At 42.1% G+C, this 16767-nt stretch overlaps 1 protein-coding gene across 1 annotated transcript in view; it reads left to right on the top strand.

Annotated features, from left to right (window-relative positions):
• Window positions 1-16767, top strand: part of MYO16 (myosin XVI) — a 484140-nt gene that overhangs the window by 372276 nt on the left and 95097 nt on the right. The window contains exon 27 of the mRNA XM_019529669.1: window positions 6241-6343. Within this exon, the coding sequence (XP_019385214.1) occupies window positions 6241-6343 (103 nt within the window). The remainder of the gene's footprint in view (window positions 1-6240; window positions 6344-16767) is intronic.

Raw genomic sequence — 16767 nt, 5'->3', positions numbered from 1 at the left:
CAGGAAACAGGGATAGGGATGGGGACCCCTCTTAGGGAACAAGATGGGAAGGGACAGGGAGGAAGAGAAAGAGGGATGAGAAGGAACTGGGAGGGACCCTTTGTTAATCTCAAGTCTCTGCTTTTGTATTCTCTTTCCCCCTTGATGACTCCTGATGTCTCTTCATCTGTGGCTATCTCTGGTTGGCCGTCTCTCTGTGGTCACACATTCACATAGCCTTCTGGGCTTTCTCCTAATTTCGTCTGTTCCCCCAAAACCAGTCTCAGGCCCCCCTGCTGCTCTGGGGCCTTGTAGCTGGTGTCACTTATCTCATTTTATGGGACAGTATGGTGCATACTTCCTTGGTTCCCAGGCTTTGTGTCCTTGTTGTGTTAGACAACCTGTTTGCCTTGAAGGCTGTGATCTTGTGTTATGGCATGCCCCCCTCAGTTCTCAGGCTGTGTCCATCCATTGGCCTTGTCATGCTAGAAAGCCTGTCTGCTTTCAGGCCTGAGATACTTTGTGTGTGTTAGACCCAAGCTCTTAGAAATCAATTAACCCCTGCTGCCCATCTTGAACCCTTATAATGCATATATCTATACCTATAAGCCAATTCCCGCAAAAACAGGCCTTTAAATACCATTTCCATGCCAATGGCAACTACTTGCCATGCTAAAGTTTCATTATTTAAATAGCAAAAAGAAAAAAAGCCAGACAGATACCAAGTTATTTTGTAACAAGATTTGTGTGTTGGTATTACATGGAGTGTTATCACTGAAACAAAAGGGTCATTTCTGATAGTTGAATCAGACTTCAATCCCTCCTTTCTTATCTATAAAAGTGTGGAAGTGTTGAGAAAAGTTGCACAAACAATAGTCCCGCTATGAAGAATATTAAATCTTTGTGGATTTAGTTCAAGCCAAATTGATGTGTTTGAGCTGCTAAACCCTCTCTTTTGTGCTGCTTGTACTCTGTTTTGTGTGTTTTTCCTGTTTCAGTGTCATGGGTCAGATTCTGCCTTTTTTGCTCATAATCAAATGGTACTTTACATTGCAAGTAGTCTCACTGGAATCAAGCCTGCAGTGTTTGTTCTAATGACTAAAGATTTTGTGTGTGTACAGAACTGCAAGTACAGACACAGCCCATATATGCAAATTCATATACATAAATAGAATTTTGTTGATCTTGAGAATATTACTTAAGGTTATGTGCCATTACCTGAACCTAGGAATATTCCATCTCAGCAAAAAGCAGCTGACCTGTTCTTGTCATCTGTGGGTTTAAGGAAGTGACGGATTCAGTATTCCATATTTACAAGCTATATGAAGTGGTTATATTAGTGTCAAGCTACCCCCTCCACCAAAAGAACAAAACTCAAAAAACCAAAATGATTCCCCTCACTTCCTCTACCACCCCCAGGCCCAAGCTCCCTAAAGAAAAAAACACTCATCATAAACAGGGATCCTGGTTTTCTCCAATAAAAAAAAAATCCCCAATTTTTGGATTTAAAAAAGTAACCCAAAATTCACATTTTTCCATGATTAAAATGAAACACCACTATATTATATATCTATATATTAGTGGAACTTCATTTTAATCATGGAAAAATGTGGATTTTGGGTTACTACTTTAATCTGAAAATTGGAGGTTTTCTTTAATCAGGGTTACCACAACATGTTGGGTTTTTCCGAACATGTCCTTTTTTTTGGCCCCCATCCTTGTGTCTGGGCAGGTTTTTAAAATGCGAGCAAATGTCCAGGTTTTTGCTCTGCCTCTGCTTTCCAGGGGATTAACAGCTTGGCTGTTTGGGGCTGAGAGCAGCAGGCAAGGTGATTGGTTGTTGGGGGTATCATGCTCTGCGCACGGGCCCCAGCAAGCTGCTCCCGGGTAAGAGACTCTGTGTGTGTGTGTGTGTGTGTGTGTGTGTGTGTGTGTGTGTGTGTGTGTGTGTGTGTGTGTGTGTGTGTGTGTTCATACAGGAGCTACATGGGCAACAGGGCTGCAGAGCAGGGGGATGAGGGTTGGGAGTAAAGGGCACTGGCAGGGCTGGGCAGGGAAGGGAGTTTAGGAGTGAGGGGCAGAGGCAGGGTACAGCTATATCAATGCTCCCCCCAACCCCCCTCCCTCCACCAAAAAAGGTGTCCTCTTATTTGATTCTGGAAATATGGTAGCCTTAGGTTGAAGGGGGCACTATCCACAATTGACCACAAATGGTATATAACTAAGCCAAACTATCCAATCTGTATGTCAGCCTGCTTCACAAGGCACAAAATACACTGCCCCAAATTGTCTGTGCAATGTGAAGGTCAGGCTGGGTAGATTGCTGATATACCTGCTGAGCAACAAAGTATTTAGTTAGGGAAAATGGCCTTCTCTCACCGCTATTTTTCAATGTGGGGAGGACAGAGGGAATAAAGAACGTGACCCTGCTACCAATTAGCTAACCTACTTACTGCCCATTGGCATAACCACTAGCAGTAGCAGGAAAGGTGATTGCAGCTGAAGGAGCTCTTGCCATAGGCTTGCGGCTTTGGTCCAACGGATCCCTTATGTTTGTCAGACTTAAAGCTTTTGTTTTGGAGCTGTTAATCGGAGATTCACTCTCTTTATTCCATACAGCACTTTTTCGTGACTTTATCTTGTATTCCTCCCCACAAGTTAGGATGTCACAGGAGCACTGGGCAGGCTCACAAGTCTGCAAGCTATACTGTACATTAATCATGTTGGGCAGAATATACAACTCTGCCCTTGGGAAGAGGCCAGATTTCTGTGTCCGTACAAGGCTGCATTAGGCCACAATTTTGAAGGGAAAGACTCTCCTTTTAGAAGGGGTGGACGTCTCAAGCTGCCAGCACTACCAAGATTACATTTACATAGAGGTAAAAATTGATGCATCTGGAAGATTGCATGCAAATTGAAATTGAATTATACAAATCTGTGCTACAAATTCAGAATGTGTGCAGTATTATCTGCTATTATGTAATGACTGGCAACAGATAAAGGTATTATTTTTTGCTATTCAATTCAAATGACTAATTTGTAGAGGACACCAAGGTTACTACAATATGTGTTAGACAATGGGAATTACAGCATCTGCTATAATAATGATATTTTATTAGTAATGTGCATAGTCCTTATTTAAGTTGATATATTTGGCCTTAGGGGTATTTGGAGCTTTCAAAATGCCATGGCATATGTGAAATAAAGCTAATAAGTCCAAGCCACACAGCTGGCTTCTCCCTAAATAAAAATTTGATAGAATTAAAGTCTGAAAAATAGTTAAAAAATTCAAAAGACATGACATTCATTTTGGAGATAAGTGATATGACAGTATCAGGAACAAAAGTATTTGTGTATTTTAAATACTTACATATCCATTACTATAACTTTTGAAAACTCCAAGTCTTTGATATACTTAACCTTGTAATGTAACAGTGAGATAATGAAATACTTTTATTTACATTTTACAGATAAGCAGTTGAGGCACAGAGAAACTAACCCCTTTGTCCAATGTAAAAGAAAGTCTGTGGCAGACCCAGGAAATGAATCTAGATTTTGGAGTGTTCCTTCTCCTCCAGTAGTGCCGTAGCTTAAAGTCCTCCCTTTTCATCTAAGAGTTCATTTTAATTAATAGAAAGGGGTCCTAAACTCTAATCAATGAGTAAATACATTTTCATACTATCATAGACTTTTGAGAACAGAAAGGACCAGCAGAGCATCTAGTCTGACTTCCTGTATCAGATAGGCAGTAGAATTTTATCCATTTATGCTCATATACAGTTCAGTAACTTGTGGGTGTCTAAAGTAGGTCTGATCAAAACTCAAAATTTCAGGTTTGTGGGGCAAATATGGGCTGTTTCTAAAATATTTTTCTGAGATTAAATATGCTTACTGGGACCTGGGCAAAGGGTCAATTTTAGTTGGGTCAGTTTCAGTGCTGCTATTAAGTGATGAGCACCAGTGAAACTGACAATATTCATGTCAATTTTAGTCAGCAGCTGCTGGAACTGCTAGAGTCCTGGGCCAGCTGGCTTCCCAGCTGCAAGAGTTGGATTGTTCAGGAAGCCAGCTAGCTTGATTGTCTGGCAGCAATGTGGTCCTCCATCACCAAGCAGTCTGCAGGATGGATCTACTCCAGAAGTACAGACTCTGGAGGCTCTGTGGCAGTTCTATTATGCATCTATCCAACTGCTAACACAGAAGTCCTATGGTCCCTAGTTCCACATGCTGGGACTGCCATGGAATATGGTTCATAGCTGGCTGCCCAGGATAAAACAAGTATTGTAGGCAAATTTCAAAACCTGTCTGTGCTCCATTGGAAGAATCATCAAATGTGACATGTCTCCAAAATGCTTTCCTTTCAGGTAATTGAAATTAATACTCTAATGGAGAATTGCATCAAGTCTTGCTTTAAAGATTACAAAACAAAGAATCTACCACTTTTTTCAGTAGTTTTTTTTTAGTCATCCTCACTCTTAAAATGTGTACCTTATTCTTGTTTTGATTTTGGTGCCTTAAATTTCCAGTCATTGTTCCTTGCAAAATCTTTTTTTCTGGTACATCAAAGATCTCATTATGACACAGTATTTTCCTTCTGTGAAGTACTTGCGCATTACATTATAAACAAGCATTGTCTTGATCTTCCTTTTGATAAACTAAACAGATTAAGTTTCATAAATCTCTTACTGTAAGGCATTTTAAAGCCCTCAAACGGTTGAAAAAATACTAATTTTAAATTGGTAGAAACCTTTCTCAACACAGTCTAACCACATCACTTACAAATGAATTCCTCCTTAATATTCAGGATGCCACCTTCAGAAGGAGAGCTCAGGAGTGTGCCTAGTCTTTGGGGTCAGAGCACTTTGCTAGGAAGCAGGAAATGCAGGTTCAAGCCCCTTCTGGTTAAAGGGAGCATATAATCTGGGCCTCCTGATCCCTGTACAAATGCCCTAAGCATTAAGTTATTGGCCTGGTAAGATGGGTGGGCTCTCTTCGCTCCCACCAACAAAAATTTTAAGATGTCTCCAGCCTTGCTCACATAGCTGGCCTCACGTAGCTGGCCAATTTTATTCCCATAGGCCAGCATGGGCTATGCTGAACAAAAACTATGTATAAGTGCCAAAAAATGCAATTACACAGCTACATACATGCCTTTTATGCATGCAGAGTGGAATAGGATATAGCTTCAGTCTCTAGTGTATGTGAGAGTGGCTGTTACTGGGAGTAACACCCCCTGCCACTCCCTTCAGAGTAATTTCAGTGGCATTTTTCTGTGTTTTTAGGATTTGGGTGGTTGGGATTGGACCCTTGCCAACCCACGCTCTTGCCACAGTGTAGACCAGACACAGCCAGCTTGCAGCACGGTTACACAGTGGCAGGGGCAGCCTCTGGGTATGATACATGCCCAGGCCCAGATTAATACATAGGCAGACGAGGCATATGCCTAGGGCCCTGAGCTACGGTGGGTCCCGGTCCTTCCCTCTTGTGGTGGTGGTGTGAATGGCTCTGCCCCCCTCCCTTTCCTTCCCCTCTGCCAGCCTTGCTGCTTCAGTGGCTGCTTGCTAGGGGTGGCTCTGAGCCCTGCTCCCTGCAGGAGACAGCACTGGGATAGGGAGGGGGGTCTCAACCAGTCTGAGACTCACGAGCTTGTTTGTCTAGGACCCACTAAAGGGTTAATCTGGCTCTGCACCTGCCAGACTGGGGAGGGGACAGACCACAAACAGCAGATAGGGCAGGGAGGAGAAAACAGGTGGTTATGGAGCCCAGGACAGGGAGCAGAAGGCTGAACACAGATAGGGTAAGGAAAGGTAACAAAGTGGCACTCAGGGAGGATGCAGGACTAATCTGTTGGACTTCTGCCAAAATTGTTAACCCCTTTGATGTAGATGGATTGCAAAATAATTTTCAGGGTGTATGTCATACTCTTAATACATTTCATTACAGGAGTTAATCAGGGATGTTGGGAAGCATCCTAACAGCATAAACTTCATACACATAATGTCTGTCTGTTGTCACCACACTCAGAATAACTGCTGAGTTTTCAAGGTAGGTATCTTTGCAGAGATATGGTACAAATCCACACAGGAATTTACGAAGATTTGAGACAGTGACTGCGCCAGCACTAGAACTGTGGTGTTTAGACTATTAAATCATGTAGAACTGAGATGGCAACTAACAGCTTTGACAGATATACCCTCCAGGTTTGGGATATGCTTTTGTATTACCCAGTTGAACAAATATTCCTCTTCTGATATTTTTCAGGTATAAGGACTTGGCTGATACAGCAGTGGGAGAGAAGAAAAAGCTGCCTGCCAAGGAGAAATGTCGTCTTGTTCTTCAGCAGTGCAAATTACAAGGCTGGCAGGTTTGTGACCTACAAAACAACTAAATATCATCTTAGATCTTTAAACAAGCAAGCTGAATCAGGTCCGTTATGGGAAGCCACCACATTCTTTGCATATTGCTTGATTTCTTGGTGTAGTTAAGACTTTAAGTGTATCCTTTGGAATAGAGTCAATCCAATATATTGAGCTTAGTAGCTCATCCCTAGCTAGGTTCATTAATATATACAGCAAAATCAAGAAGCATTCTTGTTGGGAGCAAGGAAGTGCAATTAATTATACATACATACATACATATTTTGATTTAGGCCCATATTTTTAAATGCATTGAAGTCCCTAAGTCTATGTCTTACAGATTTTCCAAATGCATAACAACATCTACGTTTTCCCATCAGGCCAGCTAATGAAGGAAAGCATGTGCTCTAGAGTCATAGATTTAAGGCAGGTGGGGATGGATCATTATGATCTTCTAGTCTGACTTCTCCTGTAACTCAGGCCAAAACTTATAAGCATGACAAAAGATAAAAATAATAAAATAGTGTCATACTCTCCATGCAGATTTCTTAACTCAGCTTCAGCCTGAATTCCAGGGCTATATTCTGTACTCCGTACAAAAATATTCCTGTTAAAACACATTCTGATATAAAGATATGATATTTTAGCTTCCAAGTAGGCAAAATTGAAAATGTCACTAATCTCAGAACTTCATTTAGGGCTACAAACATCAAGGTGGGAAAATGCTAAGGAACTGTAATTATATATTGTGATCCAAATGGGAAGTGCTCTGCATGATGCCTGTCAAGTTCAGCTCTACAGGAGTCAGAAATAATGCTACAGCCGAAGAATATAAAAGCTTTTGGCCAGCAGTAAATATCTTCAATTCAAGACTTGTATTTGATAACAAACCTGAAACCTTGAAAGATATGAATGTAAAATGGGCATGATAAAATATCATCCCTGCTGCACAAAGATTGAAGTTTACCATCTCAAATTATTTTGTAGGCTCCAAGTGCAAGGTAATGTAATCAGTCAAAAGTAAAAGTAAATACAGCAGATATGAACAAAGAAATAAATTACAATATCTTAATAGGGGAAGTGGGGATTTACTGAATTTCAGCTGCTCTACAGAAATTGTCTATGTGGTGGTTTTTGCCCCACAATAAGTGAAAGCTAAATTACAGTAACTTATCCATGTTTTGAGGGCTAAGCTATGATTGGTTAACTTCCAAGTAAAACCAGGGTGAGAGCATGTACGTGGACAAATACCATCGAGCGGCTGATGTTCTGTAACTCAGCAATCCCTAACTCTTTGTAATATATTTGTCTATTCCCTAATCCAGTGAGGAAGAGGGTGTCAGAGTGGTTAAACTTGTACCTGCTCATTCAGGCTAAGGAGTCAAGATGGCTATATATGATGCTAACCACATCACTCCCTTAGGTGTTGTTGGTTACAGAATGTGCTGTCTTAACCAAATAAGACTGTTGGAGCACCCCAGCTCAGGCATACCTAGATCCTATTTATTTGTTTTGATATAATACAGAGTCCTTAAAATCAGAAAACACCTGAGAGATTCATGCAGTAAATTAAATAGAAATGAAAAGTTTTGAATAAAGGATCAAGGATTAAGAAGAACATGAAAGGAAAATTACCTGACAAGTGACTGACCTTTCTCCCCACACACATGCCCCAAACAATGGAGTTCTATGAGGAGTGGGAAAAAAAGTGATCATGACTTAAGAACAGAACTAAGATGATGAGAAGAAAATAGAAGCATTTTAAGGGTTTGAATTTTAAGGGTTCACTGTAGATAGATGTCCAGTGAATACAAGACTGACATCAGCACATTACGTGCCAAAAAAAAGCATCCAGATTTCCAACATCAGTGAGTAATGTTTGTCACACAATCCTTCTTTTTCATTATCTTTTTTGACTTGTTTGACTAATCATGAAAGTTGAACTTTAAACAAGAGTCTAAATAAGGAAACTTACACAATCACTAGTTGTCATGGATGCCCTCCTCTATGCTGCAACAGCAGAGGCATTATTAAAAGGAGGGAGAGAAAGAAAAGGAGAAGAGGAGTTAGTAACACAGGATGATGTCAGCTAACAAAGCTAGAGAAAAGGAGTCATCGTGTACTGCATCACTAAGAATTACATAGGATGTAGGGGTGTGTATAACCAGTTTAGTCAGCCCTGGTGCCACCAGTAATTATTTCAAATGAATCACTGTTAGCATAGGAAATTTACCTGATGTAGGGGATCGTGAATAAGTCAAGGCAGTGTCTTCCTTGGCACTTTCACTTGTTACTCCCCAAAGAACAATAGCTGGCTGACTGATGCATATAAAATCTCAACGAAGTCTGAAGTTTAGGAGAAAGTGATGGAACTCTAAAATAAGTCCCCCTCTTTCTGTGACATCAAAGGAAGTGACTGCCAGCCATGGTGTAAAAAGCTGAGTTGGTGCCTGGGACAAACCCTGCCAGAAGTTGGAGAGGGGGGTGGGAGCTTTCGGGTGGCAGTAGGGCACAAGTTCTGGGGGAGCTGGAGACACATGGGTTCTGAGGGCAGAGGACAACGGCCGTACCAATGCCAATGAGCAGCAATCTCAAATGCTAGAGTAGGCTACTCTAGAGCAGTGCCACCATCACCCCCCATCCCCACAGAGTGTGTGCCCTAGCAGCACTGCCATGCAAGAATTTCAAAACAGTTCTGGCTGCTGCCGCCATGCGTGCTCTGCCTGCCCCAGCCATTAGTCTTAAAGTTTCCTGGGAACTATTTTGGAGTCCCCACCTTGCAGTGCTGATGGAGTGCAAAATCTGCGTGGATGGGGGAAGCACACCTCTTGATAAGGCACTTTGGGCAGGTGCCCCTCTCAGTTGACCCTCGTTGTGCTCCTGGTTGCCAGTAAATTCAGAGATGGAGGAGAAATAAGCACATTCTGGACTACTTTTTCTATAGCAGAATGAGACTGGGTGCTAAGTTGTTTAACCTTGTCACTAGAATTTTGGTGCTTCTCACATGTTGTGTGATACTGCCAAAAAAAAAAAAAAGAACCTTTGTGCCCAGGTCAGCTCCAAGAAATGAAAAAAAATGCACATTTTCACATTTGGTTTAACTTGGCATTTTTTTCTCCAGCTTTTTAACTTAACTAATTAGTCTGAAGAGCTTTTAATTACCGACCATCAATAACAATATCCCCATAGCTTACTTACTGAACAAGTTCCCTTATCTGCCCCTGCCTTCAAATACTAGAGAGATGATGAGAAAAAATATAGAGGATAGTAAGCAAAATCCAGAGACCGACTCTATTCATGCTTTATTTTCTAGTGGTTTATAGAATGAAAGAGGAAACACCCTCAGCTGACCATGACAGTGCTGGCTTCATAGCTTCCGTGTTGAAAAGAAACTATTAGAAAAGCATTAGTAGTTTTATGAAAGTTTATTATTAGCTGAACCAAAGATGACTCTCACAAGACAAAAAGGAGCTATTATTGAAGCTGGCATGTAACAGAGCTTCTACAGATGCACTTAGTTTAACTACTGCAGTGTGAGTTGTAAAAAATCATAGTCTTATTAATGAAAGACATGCTTTAATCATTTCTGTTGCTAAATAGAGCTTTCTTTTCAATTAAATATTGATTCAACTGGTGTACAGCCATATAACTGGTATACAGCAGCTGTAGCTGCTTGCTACAAAGAAAACTTTTAGCATACTGCTATGTAAAATAGAAAATCAAATCTCTAAATCCAAGTATAGAAGTCATAGTCCATCAATTTTGAAAATAAAATCAGCCTGATCCAATAGATTTTTTTAATCTGAATTTAATAGAAGTTTTGCCATTGATATGAGCAAAATCAGGATCCTAGCTTGTGGGTCAAATTCAGCACATGTATTAAATGACTATTAAGCTATCAGTTTACTGGAGAAGTATCTACTAGTCTCTGCATGTTATATAATCACTTTGTGGTAAGAAACTCGCCAAGTCATTGCCATTTTCATTTTTTTACCGTGCAATAATGTGTTCATTAAGCAAAGTGAACTCTTCCTAAGAAGTCCAGCTTTGCAAATATTAACATAGTTTGGGACAAATACGTGGCACAAACAGTCCTTGGCTATTCATACTGACAGAAGGAATCTTTCATCTTTTGGACTGTCATTCCTCACACTATTGAACTTGCAAATATGAATTCAATGAGGATAGAATTAGCACAATAGTTCATTGAGCTTCCTTGTTAAAACTTTAAATTATGACTGGGAAAGTCAACAGTGTAAAGTTAGCCTTCTTCTCACATTGAAAGCATTATTTGTGAATTTTTTGTTTTAAAATTATCCCAGAAGGAAAAAAAAAACTCTTGGCTGTTTATGCAGCTATCGAAAGTTAGCTTGGAATGCGTTAAGACTTAATTAGAGTGGCTCTTTCAATTTTTGAATACTAGAAATGCTACATTGAGTTAGAAACAGGAATCTCAAATATTTTATAGATATTTAAAAGTCTTGTTTTAATATTTACTTTAACTTTTGGAGTGACTTCTAGCTCATCTACTGAGCCCTCAGTGATCTGGGCTGATCATAACATCTGAATTAGTCAGATCTTACAAACAGAGAAGTGTGGGACAAGGTTTTTAGTTGAGTGAGAAGGCTCAAAAGAACAATACGTTCTGAGGGAAATAGTACTGATAATTCACTAGTTCTCTGAGAGTTAATACTGCCCAACCATGTTCTCTGATAGTCTGTGTGGCTGAAGATTATGCTAGTACACTCACAAAAATGACTAGTAATGAGGTTATAGCTCATAATGTTCCTAGTTCAATCCTTTCCAGCAGAGCTGTCCAATTTCAGAGTTCCTGGGGGCCACACAAAATACCAGTCATGGACCCCAGGCTGACCACCATGTGGACTGCATGCCACAGGGGCTACATGCCCTATGTCCCTTCTCAAAACTCACCATGCTGGCAGCATGAACCCCCCACTACTGTCACCACCATGCAGGCAGTATAAGTCTCTCCACTGCCATCTGTCCCTCTGAAAACACTCCCCTGTCCCCCTGCCCCTTTTTGGGCATCATGAGCCCCTTCAATTTACACCCCCATCCCTGTCACACAAGCAGCTCTAGCCCTCACTTCCATCACAGGCAGCCAAGCATACACTTCCCTACCACATGGGCAGCGGGCTCACAGGGCCTCTCCTGCCATGCTACCCTGCCTCAGAGACATTGGCCACTGAAGCAGTAGGAGTAATAAGGGGTACAGGAGACAGGGAGGAGTCCAGAGGCCTCATGTAAACTCCTTGCAACCTATGGGCCACCCATTGGACAGCTCTGGTCTTCAGAATGGAAAACCTTCAAATATTAAGATATTAAAAAATATGGATTTTTAAAAACAATTTCATGATTGGCTGTCCAATATGAGGATAATGTCTGCCAGTGGGGGAATTACTGGTGAGTTTTAAGGTGGTTGAGGAGTCCAGTCCATGCTCTGCAGCAAGATTTTTCACAAATATGATAAGTGGTGTCTTGGAGGGGGTACAATGGTTGGCCAGGATGTTGTGTGCTTTCTTTCCTCCTCTGCCATTTATCAGGTTAATGAGCAAGACAGTTGTCTTCAAAGTGGGCTGTAGCTTGATGTATGATTCAGCACCACTGAGACCTGTTACCAGCCAGCACTTCCCAGTTTATAGAGTTGATACCCTTCATAAAATATGCTTTTATGGTATCCTTGTAGCACTTCCTCTGCCCTCCATGGGTTCTCTTACCATGCCTAAGTTGAGAGAAGAGAACTTGCTTTGGGAGATGAGTGTCAGGCATCCGTACACAGTGGCCAGCCCATTGGAGTTAGTGTTTCATGATCTTTGCCTCAGTGCTAGTTATGTTAGCTGCAGAGAGGATTCTGGCGTTGGTGCAGTGGTCTTCCCATCTAATGTGAAGGATCTTCCTGAGGCAATGCTGATGGAACCATTCCAGCTGCTTAAGATGGCTTTGATATGTCACCCATGTTTCACACCTGTAGAGGAGCATGGGGATAACCACTGCATTGTAGACCAGGATCTCAGTTTCCATCTGCAGATTTCAGCTGGCAAAGACATGGTGAAGCAGCTTTCCAGAGGATATGCTGGCAGAGCGAATCCTACGTTTGATTACTACATCAAGACTGAGTAACTTGGAGAGATGACTGCCAACATATAGGAAATGCTAAGCGTTTTCCGGAGGTTCTCAATCAATGGTAATTTGTGGGAGAAGGAGTTGTGCTTGTGCTGGAGCAGGCTGATGGAGCACCTTGGTTTTCCTAGTGTTAAGGGAGAAACCCAGGCTATAATAGGCACCTGAGAAAAGGTCAGTGGTGGACTGCAGATCAGTCTCGGTGTGCACAAGGATAACACTTTCATCAGTGTACTTAAGGTCAGCAATGCCAGACTTGGTAACTTTCATTTTGCTGTGAAGATGCCACAGGTTGAAAAGCTTACTATCCATTTGATACCCCAATTCCAGGAGGAAAGCAGTCATGGATGAGAATCAAACTCACAGTAAGATAGATGGAGAAAAAGGTTGGGGTGATGATGCTGGCCTGCTTGACACTAGTACAGTTGGTAAATGGGTCTGTCTCTGATCCACTGCAGAGGACTGTGGTATTCATTCCATCATGGAGTGGCAGTTATTCCATCATGGAGTAGCTTGAAGACACTAATGAACAACCAAACCTACCCAGCACCTTCCATAAGACTTCATGACTGATGGAGTCAAAGGTTTTGGTTAGGTCAATTAATTACATAAGCAGCTCCTGATGTTACACTTCTCCTGGATCTGTTGTGCAACAAATATTATGTCAGTGGTACCCCAAGATGGTCTAAAGTGACACTGGAATTCTGGAAGGACATCTTTGGCAAGAGGGAGGAGGCAATTCAAAAGGATGCAAGTAAGAATCTTCCCAGAAACAGAGAGGAAGGAAACTCCTTGGTAGTCCCCACACACTAACTTGTGTCCCCTTTCTTGAAGATGGTCACAATGTTGGCATTCTGTAAGTCAAGTGGAACTTCCTCATTAACCCATATTTTGATGAGAAGTTGGTGAAATTTTTGTACTAGTGCTGTTCCACCAGCTTTGAAGACCATCTGGGTGGGTGTGAGGATGCCATCTGGGTCTGGTGCCTTATTGTTCTTGGTCTGAGTGATGGCATGCCAGACTTCCTTGAAGGATGTGGGATCAGCAAGAGGTTCTATTAGTGGGTGGTGAGGGATGGACTTGATCGTGGCACCTCAGATTCATGGTTGCATAGAGTCTTGAAGTACTCCTTCCAGCATTGCTTGATGGATAGGTTGTATGTGAGAAGTGTGGAACCATCCTGGGATTGCACAAGGTTTGGGCCATTGGAACATGGCCCATGGATGGCTTTTATTGTTTGAAAGAAGCTTTTCATGTTATGTTGGTCAGCACAACTCTAGATCTCCAAAGCCTTTGCTTACCACCACTGGTTCTTGATGTCCTGTAGCCTCCTCTGAACCACAGTTTTGGGCTGGTGGTAAGCCTCTTAGTTTTTCTAGTTGGAGTATACATTTTGCCAATGGCAGAACATGATTCTCTTCTGATGAATAAATGCTAGGATTTCCCTCATTGTTCTCATCAAGCCAGTCTTGGTGACAGTAAGTGGAGTATTCAAGTGGTTCAGTGCTTGCCTTGTGAATAACATTGTTAAGCTCCTCCCAGTGTGCCGTAATGTCCTTAATATCATCACGTAGATCAAAGAGTCTCTCACTAAGGCATTGTTGAAGAGCCTCCAATCTAGCTTGGTCTTGGAGTACCTTCCGCATTCCTTTTGGCTGTTTACAATGTTGTGGTGAAAGCTGCATGTCCTTGATTGAGCTGATGAAATGGTGATCCATCCAGCAGTCATCTGCACTTCTCAGGACTCGGATGATACAGACATCAGTATGATCATGAGCTCTGACAATAATAGTCAAGAAGGTGCCGGTGTTTGGATCGTGGATGTTTTCAAGTGGTCTTATATTTGTCACTCTGTTTGAAGATGGTATTTGTGATGAGCAAGTCATGCTCTGCACATTTGCTGAGGAGGAGGATACCATTGGAGTTGACTTTCCTGACCCCCTTTTTCCCAGTGGTGCCACTCCAGAGTTTAGAGTGTTGCACAACTCTTTCCCTGAAGTCACCCATGAGGATGAACTTGTCTTCCTTGGCAGTGGAAGTCAGGACTGTGTCAACAGCACAGTAGATCTGTTCCTTGTTGACTTCTTTATCATCAAGTGGGGATGTACGCACTGATGACTTTATCACACTGGTTGTTACTGAGATTGAGGTGGAGAGTTATAAGGTGTTTGTTAATGCCCACAGGGAGTTCTGAAAGCTGGTTGACAATCTTGTTCTTGATGGCACTGCCAACCCTGTGAATGTGCTTCTCTTCAGGTGACTTTTCTTTCCAAAAAACATGTAGCCACCTCCTTCTTTCAGCTGGTCTTCATCTGCCCAGCCGGCCTCACTTGGGGCAGCAATATCTATATCATATCACACAAGTTCTCTAGCTACTGTGGCTGTTCTTCTTTCAGAATGCTTGCTGTTTGGGGAGTCCATGAGAGTGCGGACATCCGTTGTGGTTAACTTCAGTACTTTATTTTGTTGGTTTTAGCTGCAAGTACAGTGATCCCACTGGATGCAGCAATCAAGCCAGGGGGCAGGGGAGCATTGGTACAGTCAATATTTAGGACGCCTTTTCTACCCCTTCCCCATTCAGGGTGAGCAAAGGGGATCCCAAAGAGGATAGCTCAGTCATAGCTGCAGCTGCTGAATTGCACTTCTGTCTCAGTAAGTGCAAAACCAGGCATCCTAGTTTTCTGTGATAAAACAAATCCCCAATTTTTGTTTAAAAAAAAATAAATCCAAATCCACATTTCTCTATGATTAAAATGAAACACCACTTTGTATCTATCTATACATATTAGTGGTGTTTCCGTTTAATCATGGAAAAATGTGTATTTTGGGTTACTTTTTTTTTTAACACAAAATTGAAGATTTTTTTAAAATCAGAAAAAAACCAGGACTCCTGAAAATGACCATCACACGACCACACCTAAATATAGATTTGTGAGTAGGGACTCCCAGAAATCACTGTTCCTATCCGTACCACCAATTGTCCATCGCCATGGGACTTGATTTATGGGAGATGCTAACATTCCTGGCAGGAGCCTGCGTATAACATCTTTTAACATGGGGAAGCCAGTATGCAAGTAACAACGACATGACCTTGACAGGAAGGAGCCTTGAACCCAGTGGCAAGAATATCCAAGACACCTGGAGACCTCCATCCTGCTGCAGCCCTCATCCACCTTGACAGTCACAGAGAACCAGCAGATCCTTAAGCATTCCTGTTCTGTTACTGGGGTCTTCAGGAGTTTGGATCATGCTTAGTCTAGGACCTTATCTCAGATCTGTTCACCAGAAGACACCCTACCAGGAATACAAGACTCCAAACAATACAGCCCTTGGGGTTCGCAGGAACACACAAGCCTCTCCACCATGACAAGGTTGTGGTCCAAGGACAAGTAAACAACTTATCATATAAGATGAATCCCCCATTGTCCTTTTCTAGCAACATTAAGTGACAAAAGTGATAAAAGGAGAATTTAGGATGATGTGGTATCTGTTCACCGATTCTTAATAAATGCAAAAAAAATAGATTGTTTCAGCAGAACAACCCATGAATGTTTAATATTTTATCTTGGTTATGATATCAATATTTAAATCATTTCTAATGTTAACTAATTATCTTCACAGTAAACCATCCCTGTCTACATGTGCAGTGGTATTTAGTTGCAGGAAATTAATTAACTTTGCTGTAAAATAGTACTGTAATATTTAAGTAATTAAGTGCAGTGAAACATGTAGGTTGTGTCAGGGGCTGCCTGGGGTACAAGGGTACTAAAATGCAGGGGCTGCCTGCTGGCCAGCCCTGAACTTTAGCACCCTTGTGCCCCAGCCAGTTCCTATGCTGCCCAATGCTGCCACCCAGAGCCCAGGGCTGACCCTCAGTGCTCCCTGCCAGCCTAGGGCTTTTCCATCCCTGCTTAAACCACTATGGTCCCAGGCACATGTGTAGATGTTGCACCCAAGAGCACCTGACTCCAGCACAGTTTGCACCAAAGTTTATTTTTTCACCTTAATAGCTTGTGTAGATGCATCCAGTAGCTGTGTCCACATGAGCAGGAATGTGCATTTGCAGCAGTACAGATTTTTCTTGCTACTTTGTGTCACAGTGTACACCCCTGCCCATATGCTTTGCAGTGGAACCCATTATCCCACTGCTCAATGTGCTGCAGGGGGGTGTGGCTGGGGCACAGGTTGCCCCAGTGTGTGGCTAGTTGGCAGGCAGTGCCCACACTGAGGCATCCTGTGCTCCAGCCGACCAGAAAGCATCATGTGGTAATGTGGTGGGAAGGGGCTGCCT

This window comes from Crocodylus porosus, unplaced genomic scaffold, assembly GCF_001723895.1.
Source record: "Crocodylus porosus isolate Cpor-Errol unplaced genomic scaffold, CroPor_comp1, whole genome shotgun sequence".
Taxonomy (NCBI): Eukaryota; Metazoa; Chordata; order Crocodylia; family Crocodylidae; genus Crocodylus; species Crocodylus porosus.
The sequence above is the reverse complement of the archived record's forward strand: the minus strand, read 5'-3'. Positions and strand labels throughout refer to the sequence as shown.